Source organism: Hypanus sabinus, assembly GCF_030144855.1.
Source record: "Hypanus sabinus isolate sHypSab1 chromosome Y unlocalized genomic scaffold, sHypSab1.hap1 SUPER_Y_unloc_12, whole genome shotgun sequence".
Lineage (NCBI taxonomy): Eukaryota > Metazoa > Chordata > Chondrichthyes > Myliobatiformes > Dasyatidae > Hypanus > Hypanus sabinus.
In genome coordinates, this window is record NW_026779013.1 from 688,276 (window position 1) to 713,048 (window position 24,773).

General features: G+C 42.0%; 1 protein-coding gene across 2 annotated transcripts in view; it reads right to left on the bottom strand.

Moving 5' to 3' along the window:
• LOC132386016 (serine/threonine-protein kinase SIK3-like) overlaps positions 1-22,487 on the bottom strand; it is a 295,240-nt gene extending 272,753 nt beyond the window's left edge. For both annotated transcript variants that reach the window (XM_059958283.1, XM_059958282.1), the window contains exon 1: positions 22,268-22,487. In XM_059958283.1, coding sequence (XP_059814266.1) covers positions 22,268-22,441 — 174 coding nt within the window. In that variant the 5' untranslated portion in view covers positions 22,442-22,487. The remainder of the gene's footprint in view (positions 1-22,267) is intronic.
• Positions 22,488-24,773: the final 2,286 nt, after the last annotated feature.

The window sequence follows — 24,773 nt, forward strand, 5'->3', positions numbered from 1 at the left end:
GGGCCTGAAATGTGCTGTAGATTTCTATGTTCTATGTTTCTTTGTTCTAAGATATAAACTAATAACTCACAAATAAGAGAAAATCTACAGATGCTGAAATCCGAGCAAGTTGTGGAGTAAATTTGAAATGTGGGAGAGGAGAGAGAAATGCCTGGTGATAGCTGAAGCTTGGAGTGGAAGGGATGAAACAAAGAGCTAGGAAGTTGATTGGCTACAGAGACAATCCTGATTAACCCCTTCCATACTGGATGAAGTGATTCAAATCAATGGTTTACCATACACTATCAGATCTATAGAGTCTCTCAAAAGCAGAGGTGGAGGAATATACCTCAGGATGAATTCTTCTTGATGCACAATATATTAGTGCTGTCCCAATTCTGCTCACCAGACCTGAAATATCTAGCAATTAAGTACTGTCCTTTTTACCTGCTGTGGGAGATTTCTCGTTTCATTTTGGTAGTGGTATACATTACACCTCAGGCCAATGTCAATCAGGCTTTAGATGATCTGAGCAATGGGATCAACCATTGGATCCTGAGCATCCCTCCTGCTATCTGGGAAAAGGCTCCGAAGCATTCGGGCTCTCTCAACCAGACTCTGTAACAGTTTCTTCCCCCAAACCATCAGACTCCTCAATACCAAGAGCCTCAACTGACACCAACTTACTGCCCTCTACTGTGCCTAATGTCTTGCTTGTTATTTATTATAATGCCTGCACTGTTTTGTGCACTTTATGCAGTCCTGGGTAGGTCTGTAGTCTAGTGTAGATTTTTTGTCTGTGTTGTTTTTTATGTAGTTCAGTGTAGTTTTTGTACTGTTTCATGTAACACCATGGTCCTGAAACATGTTGTCTCATTTTTACTATGTACTGTACCAGCAGTTATGGTCAAAATGACAATAAAAGTGACTTGACTTGATTTGACTTAACATGCACAAAACAACATACCTTAACACATTTATGATCATTTTGGGAGATTTTAACCAGGCCAGTGAAAAAAATCGCTAAGCAATTACCATCAACAGATCACTTACAAAACCAGATGAAACAACACACTGGACCATTGCTACACCACCATTAAGAATGCCTACCGTGCTATTTCATGCCCACACTCTGGGAAGTCTGATCACCTGGCTGTACTTCTACTCCCTGAGTACAGGCAGAGACTGAAGACTGCAGCACCGGCAGTGAGGACCAAGAAGGTATGGACAAGGAAAGCACAGGATCGCCTACATAAGAGCTTTAAATCAGTGGACAAGACTGTATTCAGTGATTCATCTTCAAACCTGGATGCTGCAATTGTTACTGGCTTCATTAAAACCTATGGTAATGAGTCTGTTATTTACTGTACATTCCCAAACCAAAAGTCATGATGAACCAGGAGGTACGTCATTTGCTGAATGCTAGATCTGTGGTATTCAAGTCCGGCAACCTGGGTCTGTACCAGAAAACCAGGTATGATTTGAGGAGGGCTATTTCAAGGGCAAAGAGACAATTTCAAACGAGGTTGGAGGCGATATCGAATGCCCGGCTACTCTGGCAGGGTTTACAAGACATTTCTTCCTACAAAGCAAAACCCAATAGCATGAATGGCAGGGATGCTTTGCTACCAGATGAACTAACACCTTCTATGCACGCTTTAAAAGGGAGAACACAACTACAGCTGTGAAGATCCCTGCTGCACCTGATGACCCTGTGATCTCTGTCTCAGAGTCCTATCTTAGGCTGCCTTTAAAGAGAGTGAACCCTCGCAAGGCGGAAGGTCCCAATGGAGTACCTGGTAAGGCTCTGAAAACCTGTGCCAAACAACTGGCATGAGTATTCCAAGGACATTTTCAACCTCTCATTGCTATGGGCAGAAGTTCCCACTTCAAAAAGGCAACAATTACACCAGTGCCTAAGAAGAATAATGTGAGCTGTCTAAATGACTATTGCCTGGTAGCATACTTATCTACTGTAATGAATTGCTTTTAGAGATTGCTGTTGACTAGACTGAACTCCTGTCTCAGCAAGGACCTGGATAATTGCAATTGCTATTGTCACAATAGGTCAACGGCAGCACAATTTCAATGGCTCTCCACATGGCTTTGGACCACCTGGATAACACAAACACCTATATCAGGACGCTGTTCATCAACTATAGCTCAGCATTCAATACCATCGTTCCCACAATCCTGATTGAGAAGTTGCAGAACCTGGGTCTCTGTAACTCCATCTGCCATTGGATCCTTGACTTCCTAACCAGAAAACCAGTCCTTGCAGATCAGTGATAACTATCCTCCTTGCTGACGATCAACACTGCTTAGCTCACTGCTCTACTCTCAAATATCATCTATAAATTTGCTGACAATACTACCATTGTTGGTAGAATCTCAGGTGGTGACAAGAGGGAGTACGGGAATGAAATATGTCAACTTCTGGAGTGGTGTCACAGCAACAACCTGTCACTCAATGTCAATAAGACTAAAGAGCTGATTGTGGACTCCAGGAAGGGTAAGAAGAAGGACACATACCAATCCTCAGAGAGGGATTGGAAGTGGATAAAGTGAGCAGTCTCAGGTTCCTGGGTATCAAGATCTCTGACGATCTAACCTGGTACCAATGTATCAATTTAGTTATAAAGAAAACAACACAACAGCTATACTTCATTAGGATTTTGAAGACATTTGGCATGTCAATACACTCAAAAACTACCATAGATGTACTGTGAAGAGCATTCTGACAGGCTGCATCACTGTCTGGTATGGGGGGGGGGGGGGGGGTACTGCTGCTCAGGACGGAAAGAAGCTGCAGAAGGTTGTAAATTTAGTCAGTTCCGTCTTGGGCACTAGCCTACAAAGTACCCAGGACACCTTCAGGGAGCAGTGTCTCAGAAAGGCAGCGTCCATTATTACAGACCTCCCATCACCCAGAGCATGCCTTTCTTTCTGTAACCATCAGGTAGGAGGTACAGTAACTTGAAGGCACACACTCAGCGACCAGAAACAGCTTCTTCCCCTCTGCCATCCGATTCCTAAAAGGCCATCGAACCCTTGGACACTAGCTTATTTATTTTGAATATACAGTATTTCTGGTTTTTGCTCATTAAAAAAAAAATTTCAATATACATGTATTGTAATTGATTTACTTATTATTATTATTATGTTTTTTTTATTCTATACAGGTAGTCCCCAAGTTACGAACTTCTCCTATGGATAACTTGTACTTATGAACCGAGGAAGGAGAACGCCCTCTGCCATTTTAAATCGTTGCCATTACATTGTGTTGAGTGTGTAACTTTGTATATAGCTGAAGTTTTTCTTAGCAAGATTCACCCTGACCCCACTCCCCCCACCACCCCCCATTCTGGTCAGCTGGTGGCGCAGTGAGATCAGTGCCAGGCTGGAGAAGGGAGGTTCCCGAGTTCGATCCAGTGACAGACCGCTCTCGTGCCAGGTTGATGTCAAGTTTGCAACTCAATTGCATAAAAAAAACCCACTGCTACCTTCAGTTTAAATTCCCACATGGAATATTGTGGAGGATCAAATACCCAAACCCAGCACAGTCCCACTTGTCCCATTTAATCTGTATCAGTGCGGTGGACTTTAGGACCTGGGGCATTCAGTGTGGTGGTCCTCAGGACCCGGCAGAGCTTGGGACCCGCCGCCCGCAGTGTTTCTGCTCCATTGACAGGAAATGATCACGGTTGAAAATAAAGTGGAAATAATAAATCGTTTGGAAAAAGGTGAAACGCCACTGGTCATTGGAAAAGCGTTAGGCTACAGAAGGTCAATAATCAGAACAATTTTAAAGGATAATGTGAGAATAATGCAGCATGTGAAAGGCCCTGCCCCAATGAAAACTACAATTACTAAGCAATGCAGTGGTTTAATTATTCTTATATATAATTCTTAAGTGTATTATATGCATAGAACAGTAAAATATATACTATATACTAAGACAAACTTTTGACTAACAGACGCTAAATAATATCTGCTGTACTTGTTCCAACTTATGTACAAATCCGACTTAAAGACGGACTCAGGAAAGGAACTTGTTTATAACCTGGGGACTGCCTGTATTACGCATTGCATTGAACTGCCATTGCTAAATTAACAAATTAGGAGAGATAAATACAAGAGGACATGGCTTTAGGGTGAAAAGGGAAAGGCTTAGGGGAAACCTACGCTCAGAAAGTGCTGGGAGTGTGGAATGAGCTGCCACCTGACATGATAAATGCAGGCTCACTCTTAAGTTTTAAGAATAATTTGGACAGATACATGGATGGGAGAGGTCTAGAGGGTTATGGATTGGGTGCAGGTCAATGGGACTAGCAGAATAAAGTTTCTGCACAGACTAGGACCTAATGGTCTGGTTCCTGTGCTGTAGTGTTCTATGGTTCTATAGAGGACGCATGAACAGAGTTTAGGAAGTTCTAGAGATTTCTGCAGATCTTTTGCTGTTACCCTTTGTTTCTTTTTCACCTACTTCAGCAATGCGCATTCTGCTCTTAAAATAATCTTTGCAGGATCTTTGTAGCAACAGTGCCGAATATCGTCAATTTGAAGACAATTCTTCTTACTGTGAACTGATGAACACTTGTAAATTTAAATTCGTCAGACCAATAACCACACAATAAACAATTTACCACTTTATCCTTGGCTTCAGTTTATTTTCTCAAGCTCAGCTGGGCGAGAGGTGCAGAACCGCACAACAGAGAGACAGTGTTCCACTCCTTCTGGGGGCTTATATCGGACCTCTAACTTAAGTTAGTATAGCATTGGCCTTTATACCTTACAAAGAGTTGTTAATCATTATAGAACATGTGCAAACAGAAGGAAGCAGTCTTTTTTGTGGTTTGATAGGCATGTAGAAGTCAGCTATCTTTGTCAGTCAGACAGTTACAAGGGGTCGGTATTACACAAATCAATCAGGCAGTCACATGGGCCGGGTATAACACAAGTCATGCTGACAAAGTGTAAAGTTCTAAAAAGTATTCCCTACTTCCCCAACACCCTTAAAACTTCATCATTCCCTCCTTTTTATCATTACATGATAACCCTTCACAACCAATTATTGCTTCTGCAACATGATACAAAACATGGCCAAAGGCACTTTAGGATACAGATAATAATTAAAATTATTACAATCAGACTTCTGAAATGCAAAAATGCCCCCCCAGAAGTCCCCGAATGGGCCAGGGCATTCCCTTTGCCTTACTAGTACCAAAACTGCCTAGTTTACTTCCAACATCATGGATGTTCTGAATCTCTTGTGTTTAGATAGATCAGTAATTTTTGAGGATTCATCAGGGATATTGGTGCAACATTCTTTTCCTATAACAGCACAGGTCCCTCCTTTTTCTGGCAGAATAAAATCTGGACTAAAATTGTTTGCCAGATTGCAATCATTTCGGTGAATATTTCAGTCACCTGAGCTTGAGTATCAGTTAGTTCTCCGGTAGTATTGTTCGCTAACTCCTCTAGGGCTGCTACTGTTAATTATCTCCCTAGAATTTCTAGATACCCCATAGGAGAGGAAGGCGATCATCCAAAACCTCTCAGACTCCGTTATACCCCTTCGTTGCCTATCCAATAGGGGCGTTCCTTAGGATGATCCGTAACTCTCAAATGGGACACCCGATATGCTAAATAACAGAACCCAGTCCACCCCTTGTCCTTATTCCATTCCTGTCCTTCCCTCTCCTGCTAGGATTTGGCTGCCCCCCTGGTAACCATGGGTAGGCTCGATTCCCATGTACCCAATGGGTTCCACTGACAGGTCGCAGAGGATTGTGGGTATCTGCATACTGGGTATATTTCCTAGCTGGTATGGGACACTGGAATTATCATTACAATAACATCCGATATTGATCGGTCCAGGAGGGGGAGCTATACTAATCCCGGGCCACAATTTGGATCATGGAGAAGGGATTGGGGTTACCAGCCATTAAAGCAGCAGGGAGACCAGTTTGTCTGTTGATGGGTTTCCATACAATTCACTGCACTTCCATTTCTCCTTTCACAGAACCGGGTAAGCAATGTTCATTCATTTGAGGTCGGGGGACTGATAATGGTGAAACTTCAGCACATACCCGAAACGCCCCTCATTCATAGGTATGGCACAGGGATAAAAAAGGTATTTACTTGGAGGCCTCCTGATATTGCAATAGGCACCTCCAGTGTTACAACAGTCAACATCAACCAATACGTCTTCTACTGCTTAGTCCTTATTGGTTTTTTTCTCCACATGTTTACATTCCTTTCGATGTATCCAGCAGAGCTGCCCTTCCACCTTCACCACTGTGGGTGTTGTCTGCAGCACTTCGTATGGTCCTTTGCCCTTAGGTTCCAACTCCTTGTGATTCCAGTTTTTATCAGGACAAAATCTCCAGGCTCAATCATTGGGTAGTCACCTCTAGACTGGGTTTTGTCCTCTCTGTGGGCCTGTCGTACCTGTGAATGCAAGCTTTGGAGAGTTTTGGTTAGCTTACATAAGTATTTTCCCATCTCCTCCCCCAAGGTATACATATCTAGGTTTGCAGGTAAGCTCTCAGGGAGGAGTGATGCACAGGGTGGGGGTCCCCATGGGGTTCTCATAGGCTTCCTGTAGATAGTTTCTGCAGGTGATAACCCCATCTTTCTTGATGGCTTGATTCTCATATGGAAAAGGGCTAAGGGTAAAACCCTCAACCAGGTCAATCCAGTTTCTTGTGTAAGTTTGGCCAACTTATCTTTCAAAGTGCCATTGGCTCATTCCACTATGCCAGCTGCTTTCGGATGGTGAGTGCAGTGGAACTACTGTTTTATGGAAAGTTCCTTACAAATTTCCTCATTTACTTTGGCTACGAAGTGTGGCCCATTGAGTTTATCACTTCTGGAAGACCATAGCGGCGGCTGATTTCTCCTAGCAATATCTTCACAACAGTCATAACAGTATTATTAGTTGTAGAAACAGCTGCTAAATACATCTACTATCACTACAATGAACTCTAGATAGTTCTATAAAATCAAGTTGTAAACAAGAAAATGATCCACCAGGCAAGGGGGTAGTTCTGGAAACACAAAGCACTCCCTTTCCAGCATTCATTGTTTTATCAATTAAGCATGCTTTGGCTCCTTTTTCAGCTGCTTTCTGGAGATTGGGGTGCCACCAAGATTGTAACAATGTATTAACCATTCCCTCCTTGCCCAAGTGAGTACAATTATGCACATCTGTGGTTCCCAACCACCAGGCCACGGGCTGCAAAACATGTGCTACCGGGCTGTGAAAGAACGACATGATTTGGTTATATGAAATGATTTGAATCAGCTGCACCTTTCCTCATTCCCTGTCACACCCAGTGTTGAACTTGAACATATGCGAGGTCATCAGTCAGTCATTAATCTACAACAACTCGATGAGTAAAAAATAAATGTTGCTTGAGAGTTTCTTTGGAAGAGGTGGTAGGGACATAAAAGGCCTAAAGATGATGATAATGCAGAGACAGCTGAGGCCAAGACTGCAAAAAAAAAAGCTCCTTTCAACAGAAAATACGACGTCATACATAAAATATGGCTTTAAAGTGACTGATGACTTGCACGCTCCAAGCTCCCTGTGTGAGATATGTGGAGACAAGCTGTCCAATGAGACAATGAAGCCCTCAAAACTGCTTTGGCACCGAGTCCAAGCACCCTGCACTTAAAGACAAACCCGTTAAGTTTTCTGAGTGGAAAAAACGTGAGCAAGCATGGCAGAAGCAAGTGCTGAGAGCCACCACCTCCACACATGCTGCTGCTCTGAGAGCATCGTATTTAGTGGCTAGCCATATTGCTAAGGCTAAAAAACCTTTCACTGTGTGAAGAATTGATTCTGTGTGCTGCCAAGGATATGTGCCGTGAACTGTTGGGAGAAACTAACAAGATGGCACAGGTTTCTCTTTCAGCTACCACAGTTTCAAGGACAATCGATGACATAGCGGAGGACACCGAAGCACAGCTGCTGGAACGGCTTAACAAGTCACCATGTGACGTGGAGTGGATAGCAAAACCCACTTATCTGTGTGACATCTTCGACCTGCTCAATGAACTCAATTTGTCACTTCAGGTGAGAATGACAACTGTCTTCAAGTTGGCAGATAAAGTGTCTGCTTTCAAAGCCAAACTAGAACTCAGGGGACAGCGAGTAGACAGGGGCATATTTGACATGTTCCTAACATTAGCTGAGATTTTGGGAGAGACTGAGGCTGCACCGTCCTTCTCACAGCTGCTGCACGATCACCTATCTTCACTGTTGACGGAATTCCAGCATTACTTCCCAATTGCAAACGATCCAGGACATGCGAAGGAATGGGTCCGTGACCCATTTGTGAATGTTCCCGATGAATCATTCATGTTAGCGCGGGAAGAAGATCAACTCCTCGAGCTTGCAAATGACGGTGGGCTGAGAAGTATGCTTGACATAACATCTCTGCCGGCATTCTGGATCAAAGTCGAGGCTGAATACCCTGAAATAGACATGAAAGCACTAAAAATGTTGCTTGCATTTCCAACATCATATCTCTGTGAAGCAGGGTTTTCTGCAATGAATGCAACAAAAACCAAATTTCAGAATAGACTGGACATAAGGAACCCCTTTCGAGTATCCCTGTCTCTCATCACCTCTCAATGGGACCATATTGTTGCAGGGAAACAAGCCCAGGGCTCCCACTGATTCACCGATATCAGTGTGTTGCAATGATGTTAAATGTTCATACGAGGAAGATATGCGCTGTGTGTTTAATATCCAAACGTTACTTAAAATGTTATGATGCTATTGGACTGTTTGAGACCCTGAATGGTGGTAAGAGATGAGGTGTAGGGACAGGTGTAAAAAGCAACATTGGGTATCCATTGCCAACAGAAGTTTGAAAGACCAAGGAAGGCAGGTATCTGCTTGGGGATAGTTGGCAGAGAACAGTCGGTGATGAGTTGTATCCAAACTTCAGTCAGTTTTTGTTCCTTGGCTGAGAGTACGATACCTAGAAACTTAACTTCCTCCTGAGAATATTTCACCTTGTGAGAAGGGACCACGTATCCCAAAGAATGTAAGAAGTTCAGTAATACCATGGTGTCAGTTTCACAGTCTTGCACATTGTTACTGGTTAGGAATAGGTTATCCACAAACTGGACTATGGTAGAGCCCTTTGACAGCTAATTGTTTCTGAATAGTCTGTGAAAACAGGGTAGGGGAGTTGATGAAACCCTGTTTGAGGATCATGTCCAGATGTACTGCTGGTCTTGATAGGTAAAGCTGAATAAATACTGTGAATCTGGATGTAGAGGGACAGTAAAAAACGCATGCTGTAAATCTATTATAGTCAATACACATGCATCTGCAACAGTTGGGAGGCAGATCCCATGGTTCCACATCATCAGAGTTGGGATATGGCCAACCTGGGAACCACTGGTCAGGATCTTCAGGCCCTTCCCACCCCAAGAGTGGGTCTCCATTTCCATTCGCTGGTCCCCTCCAGGAGGGACGTTGTACATATTCAATTTTTACCTGAGGGTGGGGGTGGGACTAAGGCTCAGTGTGTTTCTCAGTTGTATACTACTGGCTGTCTCATCTGAGGTCTAGATTATCGCATCAATCATGTTATTCATTCTGACCATATCGGCAAAGTTGGAGGGTATGCACTGCAGGATCATAGCATTAAAGAGTGAAGAATCCAGACCACCATTGAAAGCAGAGTCTCCTGCAAATGTCCTGTAACAGGCCACAAACCTTTACCAGTAATCAGAACCAGACTCCCCTGGTTTAGGCTTGCATTCCAAAACCTTAGTAATAATCACTGGTTGCTGCAAAGCTCACTCCAGGGATTGTATTATTTGCTCCACCTGATCCTGGGGCTGTGGTACAGCAGCAGACAGGGCATAAAATCAACCGGAATACAGTGATACTCGAAGCAGGTTCCTTATTTCCAGTCTATTCCACAATATAGTTTTCGTGGCTCTCAACACTTAGCTCCTGTCCTGCTTGCTCACATTTTTTTCTGCTGGAAGAAAAACAGGTTTGTCTTTAAGTGCAGGGTGCTTGTACCCAAGGTACCGAAGCAGTTTTGAATGCTTCATTGCCTCATTAGACAGTCTCCCGGCCTGAACTCCAGCCTCCTACCCACTGCTTGGCCAGTTCAGAGAGAGCAACCGAGTGAGCTAAGAGTGTGACAGGGAGCATGCCATCCCCCCTTGTAGGATCTACTGGCCGACAAAAGTTTGCTTCAGTAGATTGCAGTGCAGTAGCTTCTCTGCTACTTACCAAACAATGAGCCCGAATTAAGATGTCTGCGAATATTTTAGCATCAGGTTCCTCATGAACATTGGGTGTGCTAATCAGGTTTAGAGGTGGTGTCCATCTGTCCGCACTCCAGGCCGGTAGCAACAGTACTTCCTGCCGGCCGCACGAGGCGTGAGGGTATCACAGTGTTTAGGCGACTTATGACCTTGTGTGTGTTGAAGTTCAACAGTGGGCGTGACAGGGAATGAGGAAAGGTGCAGCTGACTCATATCGTTTCCTCGCGGCCCGGTGGTTGGGGACTACTGAAGTACACTGTAGTGCGTGGCGGGGGAGCTACGCGCATGCGCACTGGGCAGAAAGAACAGAACTAAAACCCCGCAACCCAGAAACAATCTCTCAACAGTATTTGTGTATTTATTTTTCATTTTTTTCGAGATCTACTGAGAAAGTCTCAAAGATTGACCCGTTGATCGTGATCAACAGGTTGGTGATTACTACACTGCATCTACTGATCTTCCTTCGTCAATCTGTTCAGTCATACCCTCAAAACATTCAATCAGGCTCGTAAGGTACCACCTGCCCTTTACACAGCCATGCTGACTACTCCTAATCACATCATACGTCTCCAAATGTTCATAAATCCTGCCTTTCAGGATCTTCTCCATCAACTTACCAACCACTGAGGTAAGACTCACTGGTCTATAATTTCCTGGGCTATCTCTACTCCCTTTCTTGAATAAAGGAACAACATCCGCAACCCTCCAATCCTTTGGAACCTCTCCTGTCCCCTTTGGTGAAGCAAAGATCATGGCCAGAGGCTCAGCAATCTTCTTCCCTCGACTCCCACAGTAGCCTGGGGTACATTTCGTCTGATCCCGGCAACTTATCCAACTTGATGCTTTCCAAAAGTTCCACCACATCCTCTTTGTTAATATCTGCATGCTCAAGCTTTTCTGTCTGCTTCAAGTCATCACTACAATCACTAAGATCCTTTTCTATAGTGAATACTGAGGTATTCATTAAGTACCTCTGCTATTTCCTCCAGTTCCGTACACACCTCCCCACCGTCATATTTGATAGGTCCTATTGTTTCACATCTTATCCTCCTTCTCTTCACATACCTGTAGAATGCCTTGGGATTTTCCTTAATCCTGTCCACCAAGGCCTTCTCATGGCCCCTTCTGGCTCTCTTGATTTCCTTCTTAAGCTCCTTCCTAGTAGCCTCATAATTTTCTAGATCTCTAACTTTCCTAGCTCTCTTAACCTTTTGTAAGCTTTTAACATAGAACAGTACAGCACAGATCCTTCGGCCCACAATGTTGTGCTGACCTTCAAACCTTGCCTCCCATATAACCCCCTACCTTAAATTCCTCCATATACCTGTCTAGTAGTCTCTTAAACTCTTTTCTTCTTGACCAGACTTATTACAGGATTTGTACACCATAGATCCTTTATCCTACCATAACTTCCCTGTCTCAATGGAACATACCTATACCAAGCTCTACACAAATATCTGCCATATTTCTTCCATACTTTTCCCTGAGAACATCTGTTTGCAGTTTAAGCCTCCAATTTCCTGCCTGATAGCTTCTTAATTCCCCTTACTCAAACACTTCTCTAACTTGTCTGCTCCTATCCCTCTCCAATGCTGTTGTAAAGAAGATAGAATTATGATCACTAACTCCAAAATGCTCTCCCACTGAGAGATGTGATACCTGACCAGGTTCATTTCTCAATACCAAATTAAATATAGCCTCTCCTCTTGTAGGCTTATTTACATATTGTGTCAAGAAACCTTCCTGAACACATCTAACAAACTCCATCCCAGAGAGATGCCAATTGATATTTGGGCAATTAAAATCTCCCATCACGATAACTCTGTTATTATTACACCTTTCCAAGAACTGTTTCCCTATCTGCTCCTCGATATCACCTACTATTAGGCAGCCTATAAAAACACCCGGTAAAGTTATTGACCCCTTCCTATTCCTAACCGCCACCCACAGAGATTCCGCACACAATTCCTCCATGGCGTCCACCTTTTCTGCAGCCATGACACTATCTCTGATCAACAGTGCCACACCCCCACTTCTTTTGCCTCCCTCCCTGTCCTTTCTGAAACATCTAAAACCTGGCACTTGAAGTAACCAATCCTGTCCCTGAACCATCGAAGTCTCTGTAATGGCCACCACATCACACCTCTGAGTACTGACCCATGCTGTAAGCTCATCCGTTTTGTTCACAACACTCCCTACATTAAAATAGACATATCTCAAGCCTTTGGTCTGAGCGCATCCCTTCTCTATCACCTGCCTATCCTCCCTCTGGCACTGTCTACAAACTTTCTTTATTTGTGAGCTAACCTCCTCTTCATCAGTCTCTTCAGTTTGGTTCCCATCCCTCCAACAATTCTAGTTTAAACTCTCCCCATATAGCCTTAGCAAACCTCCCTACCAGAATATTGGTCTCCCTGGAATTCAAGTGCAACCCACCCTTTTTGTACAGGTCACACCTGCTCCAAAAGAGGTCACAATGATCCAGAAATCTGAATCCCTGCCCCTGTTCCAATCCTTCAGCCATGCATTTATCCTCCACCTCATCCTATTCCTACTCTCACTGTTGCGTGGCACAGGCAGTAATCCCGAGATTACTACCTTTGCGGTCCTGTTTCTCAAATTCCTTCCTAACTCCCTGTAATCTTTTTTCAGGACCTCTTCCCTTTTCCTAACCATGTCATTGATACCAGCATGTACCACGACCTCTGACTGTTCTCTCATCCACCATAGGATATCTTGGACACGTTTCGAAACAATCCGGACCCGGGCACTTGGGAAGCAAACTACCATCCAAGTTTCTTTCCTGTGTCCACAGAATCACCTGTCTAACCCCCTAACTAAAGAGTCCCCTATCACTCCTTCCTTCCTTTCCCCTTCCATACCCTTCTGAGCCACAGTGCCGGACTCAGTGCCAGAGGCACGGCCACTGTCGCTTCCCCCATGTAGGTTGTCTTTCCCCTCCCCCCAACAGTACTCAAACTGGAATTCATACTCAAACTCAAATTGTCAAGGGGTACTCTCTAATACCTGACTCTTCCCCTTACCCCTCCTGACTATTACCCCCTTGTCTCCCGAGGCCTCGGCGTGACCGCCTGCCTATAACTCCTATCACCTCACTCTCCCTGACTAGGAGAAGGTCATCAAGCTGCATCTCCAGTTCCCGAACTAGGTCCCACAGGAGCTGCAGCTTGACACACCTGGTGCAGATATGGCCATCGGGATGCTGGAAAAAATCAGTCCATGCAACATCAGGCATACTACTAGTGTCTTCCACAGTGAAGACCGACACAAAGTACTCATTTAGTTCAGCAGCCAACCCCTTGTCCCTCGTTATTATTTCTCCTGCCTCATTTTCTAGGGGTGCTAAATCCACTCTCCTCTATTATTTTTTTAGCATACTTGAAAAATTTTTTACTGTCCACTTTGATATTATTTGCTCGCTTGCTTTCATTTCATCCTTTCCCTTCTAATGAATTTTTTAGTTGCTCTCTGTAGGTATTTAAAAACTTCCCAATCCTCTATCTTATCACCAATTTTTGCTTTGTTATATGTCTTTTCTTTTGCTTGTACAATAGCTTTAAATTCCCCTGTCAGCTACAGTTGTACTATTTTACCATTTGTGTATTTCTTCACTTGTGGAATACATATGTCCTGCACCTCCCTCATTTTCCCAGAAACGCACACCATTGCTGCTCTGTTGACACCTCTGCTAGCATCTCCTTCCAATTTACTTTGGCCAACTCCTCTCTCAAACCACTGTAATTTCCTTTACTCCTCTGAAATACTGCTACATCAGACTTTACTTTCTCCCTATCAAATTTCAAGTTGAACTCAATCATATTGTGTTCACCAGTTCCAAAGGGTCCCTTTACCTTAAGCTCCCTAATTGCCTCTAGTTCATTACATAACACCCAATAAGTATAGCTAATTACTTAGTAGGCGCAATGAAAAACTAATCTAAAAAGCTTTCTTTTAGGCATTCAACAAACTCACTCTCTTGATATCTATTACCAACCTGATTTTCCCAACCAACCTGCAGTTTAAAATCTTCCATGACTTTGCCTTTTTGACATTGCCTTTTTGACTTGCCTTTTCTATTTCCTGTGGCCCACCTCTCAGCCACTGTTGGGAGGCCTGTATATAACTGCCATCAATGTCCTTTTATCCTTGCGGTTTCTTAACTCAACCCACAAGGGATTCAACATTTTCAATCCTGTGTCACATATTTCTACTGATTTGATGCCATTCTTTACCAGTAGAGCCACACCACCCCTACATTCCTATCCCTCCGATATAATATGTAACCTTGGACATTCAGCTCCCAACTACAGTCACAATCCAGTGATGGCCACAACATCGTACCTAGCAATCTGTAGTACTGCAACAAGGTCAAATACCTTATTTCTTATAGTACACACATTTAGATACAACGCCTTGAGTACTGTATTTGCTGTCCTTTATGATTCTGCATCCCTAATGATTTGATACTCAGTCTGTTGGCTACAAATAAGTCCCATCAACTGCCTGCCCTTCCTAACAATATACACCAAGGCTGCTCCCCCTCCCCTTCAAAATGTTGTAGAGTCATTCCTAGCACATGGGAGGCAATGTGCCATTTGGGTGTCATGTCCATGTCCATAGAATCTCCTGTCTGTTCCCCTTACTATTGAGTCCCCTATCACTACCGCTCCTTCTTCACTCTCTTTCCCTTTGCACTACAGTCCCATGCTCAGTACCAGTAACCCTGCTGCTGAGGCATTCCCCTGGAAGATCATTCCCCATAAAAGTATCCAAAGCGGTATACTTGTTTATGAGGGCTAACAACAGGGGTGTTCTGCTCTAACTGACTATTTCTATTCTCCTGACAGTCACCCAGTTACTCGCCTCCTGCAACTTTGGGATGACTATTTCCATAACTTTAATGAATTATCTCCTCACTCCCCTTTACAAGCCGAAGGTCATCCAGTTGCTGCTCCAGATCCCTAAAATGAAATTCGAGGAGCTGCAGCCGGATGCACTTCATGCAGATGTAGTTCCCTGGGAGATTCTGGGTCTCCCAGTTCTCCAACGTCCAGCATGAAGGGAACACCACAGCCATTTAAATACAGGCAGTCCCTGGGTTATGTATAAGTTCCATTCCTGAGTCCGTCTTTAAGTCGGATTTGTACATAAGTCGGAACAAGTACATACGGGTTTATTTAGCATCAAACGTTTGTCTTAGTATATAGTATATATTTTACTTTTCTATGCATATATAACACTTAAGAAACATACGTATTCCAATAAGTAAACCACTGTGTTGCTTAGTAATAATTGTAGCTTTCATCGGGGCAGGGCCTTTCACATGCTCCATTATTCACTTTATACTTTAAAATTGTTCCGATTGTTGACCAACTGTAGCCTAAAGATTTTCCAATGACTGATGGCGTTTCATCTCTTCCCAAATGCTTTATTATTTCCACTTTATTTTCAATCACGATCGCTTCCCATCAATGGCACAGAAACACTGCGGGTCCCAAGGACCACTGCACTGAGACAGACTAAATGGGACAAGAGGGGGGCTGTGCTGGGTTTGGATATTTGATCCTCCACAATATTCTGCGTGGGAATTTAAACTGGAGGTGGCTGTGTTTTTTTTTACGAGGTCAAGTTGCGAGCTCGAAATCAACCTGGCTCGTATGGTACGGGAGTCACTGGATCGATATCAACCCAGCTCGGGAGTGGTCTGTCACTGGATCAAACTTGGGAACCTCTGTTCGCAAGCCCGGCGCTGATCTCACTGCATCACCAGCCGACTGGAATGGGGGTGGGGGGGGGGGGGGGGGGGCGGGGTCAAGATGCATCTTAATAAGAAAAATTTAAGCCAAGTACAAAGTTAAACACTCAACAGTGTCAACGGCAACGACTTAAAATGGCGGACGACTATGTCCTTCCTTGGTTCGTAAGTACAAGTTGTCCGTTAAGTTGGACGTTCGTAACTCGAGAACTGCCTGTAGTATATTAAGAGAGGGGGAGAAACAAAAAGGAAACCTTAGCATATGTTTTACACAGAGCTGATAACTCTTCCTAGCCAAAGCTTCCTTTCAGCTAAAGCCTGTTGCTACTATTCTTGCCGCTGGCCTACTCCCAACAATGACCACTCTGCTTGTCCCTTCTGTACTTTTATTTAGTTCACAGAGCTCTGCTGATACCGCTGATAGGCCCTGTACAATGGACAAACACCCTCAAAGCTCCCTTTTTAAATAGCCGCAGCCAACCTGCGAGAAATATCTCTTGGTAGAGCTCTGTTGACACTGCTGATAGGCCATCTACAATAACAAGCACCCTCAAAGTTCCCTTTTTAAATAATCACTGCTGTCTATGGAATAAAGTTGTACATATGATCCTACTATTTATAGAAACAAGAAAAAATAGGGGACTACCAATCCATTCGGCCAATTCCACACTGAAAAAATACTGAATTACAGATTACCTTGAAAATAGTGACAAATTAAGTGGAAAGGGAAGAACAGCTGGATGTGCCTTATTCAAACTTCCATAGTACTCTTGATAACACCCAAACAAGAAAGGATGTTCAACTAGGGTTAAACTCTCAAAAGAAAGTATAAGCCATATGAGACTGATAAGACATTTCCTTACTGAGAATGGTGAATCTATGAATACTCAGCCCCAATCAGGGTCAAAATATTGACAGAGCTATTAAGGTAAATTTGTAAAATGGCAGAAGTAGATTAGCTATGAGCTTTATGGCTTTGAGTAAAATAGTCCATGATCATATTTCTAAAGTTATTTTGTTATGCAGCATTCAGATAAACACTGCCTAAAAATGAAAGGAAGGAACATATGTACAGTCGGCCTTCCTTATCTGTGGGGGATTGGTTCCAGGACACCCCGTGGATACCAAATAAATATGGATGCTCAAGTCGGTGGACTTTAGGACGTGATGCAGCTCCAGACCTTATTTAACCTGTCTCAGTATATTGGACTTTAGGACCTGGTGGAGCTCGGAACCAGCTGCCCACAGTGCTTCTGTTCTGGAAAATGATCATGATTGAAAATAAAGTGGAAATAATAAAGCATTTGGAAAGAGGTGAAATGCCATCGGTCACTGAAAAGTGTTAGACTACAGTCTGTCAACGATTGGAACAATTTTAAAGTATAAAGTGAGAATAATGGAGCGAGTAAAAGCCCTACCTCAATGAAAGCTACAATTATTGCTAAGCAACGCAGTGGTTTAATTACTTAAATTTCTTGAGCGTGTTATATGCATAGAAAGGTAAAATATGTACTTCACCCTATCCTCGTTATGTGCGTCTTCAGACAATGCGGATTCAGTTACGCACCAAACCTGTTTCTACCAACTTCTCCTTATATGAGTCCAAAACTCACAGTTACACCACGCTGTTGGGACGAGAAGCACTGCTTTCCCACCAATACAAGTCATGTGCGCACGCTTCATAGTCTCACTCCCTCCCACCAGTCCTGCACTGGCTTTGGCAGCATGTGGATGTGCGAACTTTTAAAGCGTCCTAGGCCATCAGCTAAGTGGCAGAGAACCACTTTAACACTTGAAAAAAAGTTGGAATTTATAAACAGGGCAGCGTCAGGTGAAGGTAACACATCACTGGAACGCTACTTCGGCCTGGGTGAGTCCACAATCAGAAACATAAAGAAAAATGCTGAGAAAATAAAATGTACAGTGATTGATTCATCGCAAGCGTCTTCAAAAATTGTTACTGAAGTGCAAAGTGCAAAAGTACAAAAATGGAGAAAATGTTGAGTTTGTACTGTGAGGATGAAACAAAGAACAAAACACTTAGTTCCAATCATCTTCATGTGAAAGCTTTGGAAATTTATGGTCGCCTTTGTTCAGAGGCTAGTGAGGAAGTGAAAAGTAATATTGTTAGCTTTAATACACATACGGAATGGTTTTCTAGGTTTGTTATTCGTCACAGGCTTCACAACTTAGCTGTGTGTGGTGAGCAAGCTAGAGCTGACCACGAAGCTGCTGAACACTACCCTGTGCAGTTGCGGGCTATGATAGCTGAGTTAGGCATCACACCAAAGCAGGTGTTTAACGCAGACGAGACTGGACTTTTTTGGAAGCCTTTGCCAAAATGCACTTATATAAGTAAGGATGGAAAAACTGTGTGTGTCAGGTTAACTTTTTATGATTTATTACGTTGAATACTACCTTAAATTGATGAAAAATAATATGAATGCTGCCTTGTGGTACTGCTTTTGTGTCGTATTGGTATGAAAATGGGAATAAATTACAGATAAAACATATTTAGGAAGCCCTTCAGAATGCATCCCTATTTCCTCCATTTAAATAATGATTCACATTATGCGTTTCCATACTTTGCGCCAACTGCAAGGAATGTATCCCCCACATATAACAAGGATAGGGTGTATATACTAAGACAAACAGATGTACCTGTGCCAACTTACAGAATTTCTATTTTGTTTAATTTCTGAACCTCAGTAACCTGTGCACATCCTCCCGTATACTTTAAATCATCTCTAGATTACTTAACACAATGTAAATGCTATGTAAATAGTTATTATATTGTATTCTTTAGGGAATAATGACAAGAAAAAAAAGTCTGTAGAAGTTCAAAGAGAACTTCCGGGTTTTCCTGATTCGTGACTGGTTGAATCCGTGCATGCGGAACTTGTGGATAAGGAGAGCTGACTGTAGTCCCCTTTGAACTTATTAGAAAAGAACCCAGGATGATGCAATTGTTAACTAGCAGATTATTTAAAAGCAAAAATACGGTTTGAGATTGCACGATTATATGTTATCCAAAAACAATTGCATTTATAACATTTCTGTCACTTACAAGGACTGTTTAACAACATTTACAGAATAACTAATAAAAGAGCACTAAGAACACATTAGGTTACGATTTTTCAAGAACAATGAAGTTTTAGTTCAAAGTTATTAAAAAAGAACAATATTTGTTTGGCTTTCATCTACTTCCAGATAATTAAAACAAAATTGTTTCTTAGCACTGCATTAAAATGGACTGTTTCACCTCAGGTTTAAGGTGGCGAAAAATCCGCAGAGTTCCTTTACCTGAATTTCAACAAAGTCAGTCACAGTCATCTTGATTGCAGCTATAACTCTAACCACATTTAAGCTGCTCCTATCAAAACTATTCTTATCTCTCATGAATACAATGATAGGATGCAGAAGTCGGCTGAGAAGTGGCAGATGGAGTTCAACCCAGAGAAGTGTGAGGTGGTACACTTTGGAAGGACAAACTCCAAGGCAGAGTACAAAGTAAATGGCAGGATACTTGGTAGTGTGGAGGAGCAGAGGGATCTGGGGGTACATGTCCACAGATCCCTGAAAGTCATAGGTAGATAGGGTAGCTAAGAAAGCTTATGGGGTGTTAGCTTTCATAAGTCAAGGGATAGAGTTTAAGAGACGCAATGTTATGATGCAGCTCTGTAAAACTCTAGTTAGGCCACACTTGGAGTACTGTGTCCAGTTCTGGTTGCCTCAGTATAGGAAGGATGTGGAAGCATTGGAAAGGGTACAGAGGAGATTTACCGGGATGCTGCCTGGTTTTGAGAGTGTGCATTATGATCAGAGGTTAAGGGAGCTAGGGCTTTACTCTCTGGAGAGAAGGAGGATGAAAGGAGACATGATAGAGGTGTACAAGATATTAAGAGGAATAGACAAGAGTGGACAACCAGCGCCTCTTCCCCAGGGCACCACTGCTCATATATAAGAGGACATGGCTTTAAGGTAAGGGGTGGGAAGTTTAAGAGGGATATTAAAGGAAGGTTTTTCACTCAGAGAGTGGTTGGTGCGTGGAATGCAATGCCTGAGTCAGTGGTAGAGGCAGATACACTAGTGAAATTTAAGAGACTACAAGACAGGTATATGGAGGAACTTAAGGTGGGGGACTTATTGGAGGCTGGGTTTGAGGGTCGGCACAACATTGTGGGCCGAAGGGCCTGTAACGTGCTGTACTATTCTATGTTCTATACCAGAAAACTATCATAGGATGGAGATAAAAAGATATTCATTTATAATATTCTCAACAGCTAGAGCTGATGACTTCCTTTGGTTCACTTTTTTAACTACAATAAGTTTTATGCCTGTTCACTCTGTAAAACTCTGTAATAAACAGGAAAGGACCAAATTGTAGGGATTTAGAACAAGGATATACAGAGTCATTATTAGAATTCTTTGTCACAAACTAGCTGTAGTCAAAAAAACTTCAAAAGTAATTCCTAGTGTTAAGTCTAATGCTGAAGCAAATGCTATAAAATTTTATGTCACTACAGTACAATATTATTATTAAACCAAGAGTCAGCAAATTAACAATATCTATTGCATGATATAGTACATATACTCTTAATTAATTAGTAGTTTCAAATGGGTTGCCTAGCTAAAATGCCGTTAAGTATGTCTCTAAAAAATTCACTTCAATTTTAATTTTCTGAAAATTTGACTAGAAAGCATTCATTTCACCTCAAAGTATAAAAAAGTGAACAATATGAAGAATTTCTTTCTGCAATACAATGCAAACATTTTTATGCTTAAGTATTGAAGGTGACAGTACACTCAACAATAAAAGAATTCCTAGTATAGTAATACAAAATTTCAGCACTTAGTATATATCACTCATCACGGTACAGCAGATTCTTTAAAGGGTACAACAAAAATGTTGGCCATAACTATAAGAAAGATGTAAATTAATCAGGCTATACAGTATATCTTAAAGGATACTGAAGTCAGTTGTAACATCCAAAATCAAATAATGAAAATGATGCAAAATTGCTTCATCATATGTTGATAATGCATATATTTACTTACTATTTTCAGAAGAATCTGTCATAATTATAAAAATTAATGGAGCACATAAAATATCGATGGCACTAAAACACTAAATTACTGATATACTTTATTTGTACCTTTGAAAAGGTAAATGTAATTGCATTATACTGAAAAAAGGTTTATTATATGACAGAAACATGAAACCTATTTAATTGCACAAAGATTACAAATTAATTACTATAATACATGTTATTATACAAGAATAAATAGTGAACTGGGACTGACCTTAACCTGTAGGTAGTGCATTTAACTCTATCAGTTGACAAATGTGTAACACCCCCAATCTCATTTGTAAACTTTGATATTAGATGCTCCATTAAATATTTCCAGCAAATTGAAAATTTTGCTCTTCCAAACGTATGATTAATATACCTCACAGAGTAATTACTGTAAATGTAATTACTGTATCTCTGTTTATAAGAAATAGGTAAACACTCACGTTTCCAATGCAAATAATAAAGTACCGTAACTGTACTTTCAATTAAAACAACTATGTTTTCTCAAATCAGCTTTTAAGGCTACATAAATTATCGTAGATCACCACAAAAATCATGATCAATGCGCGTACAGTCAAATAAAAATCATTAAAATATGGTAAATTCCGAAACGTGATAGGGAAATTAAAATTTCACCAATAATTGAATATTGAACATTGTACATGAGCGCAAAGTGTTCACTAACGTGCGATGCAACTTTAAGGACCCAGAAGCAACAAAATGACCCTCGAAACTTCGGGAAAAACAAGTCAAGAAAAATTGCACTGACTGAGTTGATAGCTTCAGCCAGGCCTAGTTGACATTCCCTCCCCTCCGTCCGGTCGAATAAAGGGACAAGTGTCATCGCCGACGCCTTGTTACTCCGGAAAATTCTCGGTAATCCAAGTTGTCAGCTTTTTCTCCCCACAAAAACTAAGGTCTAACCGAAAAGAGTCGTAAACAGAACTGGTAAACAGAAAACTCTCAAAACCAAATGGGGTTTTACCCTGAAATGGGCCATTTCAAATAGCAGGCCTTCCATAAAAGGCAGCAAACTTCAGCGGAAGTAAGGTGACAATGAATCGGAGGAGGAAGGAAATAACGTCACACATTTTTGCCCGAAACACATTCGCAAGAGAGGATCTGTTACCTTAGTCTTGGTGACAATGTGAGTGGCCAGTTTGACTACGGCAAAGTTGCCCTTGCCGATGGTCCTTTCGATCTCGTAACAGTTGATTCTGGCGGACCCGGTTTTATGCGGCTGCGGCGGTGGTAGTGAGGTCTGCGGAAGGCTACTGTTTCTTGAAACACTGCCGGACGCCATCTTGTAGAAAGTCCCAGGCGACGTGCGAGAAAGGAAAAGGCGGGACCTCTCCGGTATGCGCACGCGGACACTTACTTATTCTAAACGGCTTCGACCATGTGATTACACGCAGCGGCCGACCCGCGATGGTGGGGGGTGGGGTAACTTCAATTCAAATGAGACGAGTGTTTTGAGATTATTTCCAAGTAATAATTATTCCCACTATCTATCTATATCTGACTCTCTACCTACCAACCTATCTTATCTATTCATCCATTTGACTGCTCCTTTTAATCTACCTGCCTGTCTATCTAATTATATCTATTTATCTATCTATCGTACTAACCTATCTATCCACCTTTCTCTATATATCTACATATCTATTACTCTATCTATCCATACATCTATATATCTCTTTTATCAATCCATCTCTCTTACACTTTATCTATTTCTCTCTCTATCCATCAATCTATCTAGATAGATAGTTATGTAGATATATAGTTGGACAGATGGATGAATACATAAGATAGATAGGATATATTGCTGGATAAGCAGACATAGATGGATTGATGAATGGCTGGATGGATATATAGATGGATAGATATATAGATGCATTAATGGATGGATAGATAGATGGATAGACAGATGGATAGCTAGATCAAGTGAAGTCAAGTGACTTTTATTGTCATTTGGACCATAACTGCTATGTGCAGTACATAGTAAAAATGAGACAACGTTTTTCGGGACCATGGTATAACATGTCACAGTACAAAAACTAAACTATGTAAAAAACAAAAAAAAACTGCACTAGCCTACAGACCTACCCAGGACTGTATAAAGTGCACAGAACAGTGCAGGCATTACAATAAATAATAAACAGGACAATAGGGCAGTAAGGTGTCAGTCCAGGCTCTGGGTATTGAGGAGTCTGATAGCTTGGGGGAAGAAACTGTTACATAATCTGGTTGTGAGAGCCCGAATGGATCGGAGCCTTTTCCCAGATGGCAGGAGGAAGAAGAGATTGTATGACGGGTGCATGGGGTCCTTCATAATGCTGTTTGCTTTGCAGATGCAGCATGTAGTGTAAATGTCCACAATGGCAGGAAGAGAGACCCCGATTATCTTCTCAGCTGACCTCACTATCCGCTGCAGGGTCTTGCAATCTGAGATGGTGCAACTTCTGAATCAGGTAGCGATTCAGCTGCCCAGGATGCTCTCAATACAACCCCTGTAGAATGTGATGAGGTTGGGGGGGGGGGGGGTGGGAGATGGACTTTCCTCAGCCTTCGCAGAAAGTAGGGATGCTGCTGGGCTTTCTTTGCTATGGAGCTGGTGTTGAGGGACCAGATGAAATTCTCTATCAGGTGAACACCAAGAAATTTGGTGCTCTTAACAATCTGTACCAAGGAGCCATCAATGTTTAGTGGAGAGTGGTCACGCCATGCCCTCCTGAAGTCAACAACCATCTCTTTAGTTCATAATCAGAGACAGGTTGTTGGCTCTGCACCAGTCCGTTAGCCACTGCACCTTCTCTCTGTAAACTGATTCGTCGTTCTTGCTGATAGATGGATAGATATATAGATGGATTGTTAGATAGGTAGATGGATGGATGGATAGGTAGGATAGATAGATTGATTGATAGATCAATACATAGATAGTTGGATAGATAGACAGATCGTTGGATAGATAGATGGATTAACGGGTGGATTCATGTATGGATGGATAGATGTATGCATGGATGGATGTATAGAGAGACAGCCAGATCTATAGACAGATAGGTAGATAGAGGGATGTGTAGAATGGATGGATGGTTGGATAAATGGACTGAAAATTGATATATGTTTCCAATCCACAGAAAACAGATACATGGTTCCAGTGGACAGAAAATGGATACCCATTCATCTGATTCATCATAGATTGACAGATACATAGACAGATAGATGAATAGATAAATTGAGAGATCAATAGATATTTAGACAGATAGACATAGTTAAATAGATAGATAGGCAAATGGATGGATGGACAGGCAGATATATAGATGGATAGTTGATTGATTGATTGATAGCTAGTTAAAATAGATGGATGAATAGATGAAAGGATAGATGGATGCTTGAAAGGATGGAGAGATGAATGGATGGATATTTGGATAGATATGTATGTAGATAGATATACAGACTGATAAAGAGCTAGAAAGATAGAATAGATGCATGAATAAATGGATGGATAGATGGGTGGGTGGATGGATGGATGATAGATGAATACATAGACACGTTGATAGATAGATAGACATGTAGGAAGTTTGTTAAGTTGGTAGGTAGGTAGATAGATACATAGATAAGAAATATACGGCTGA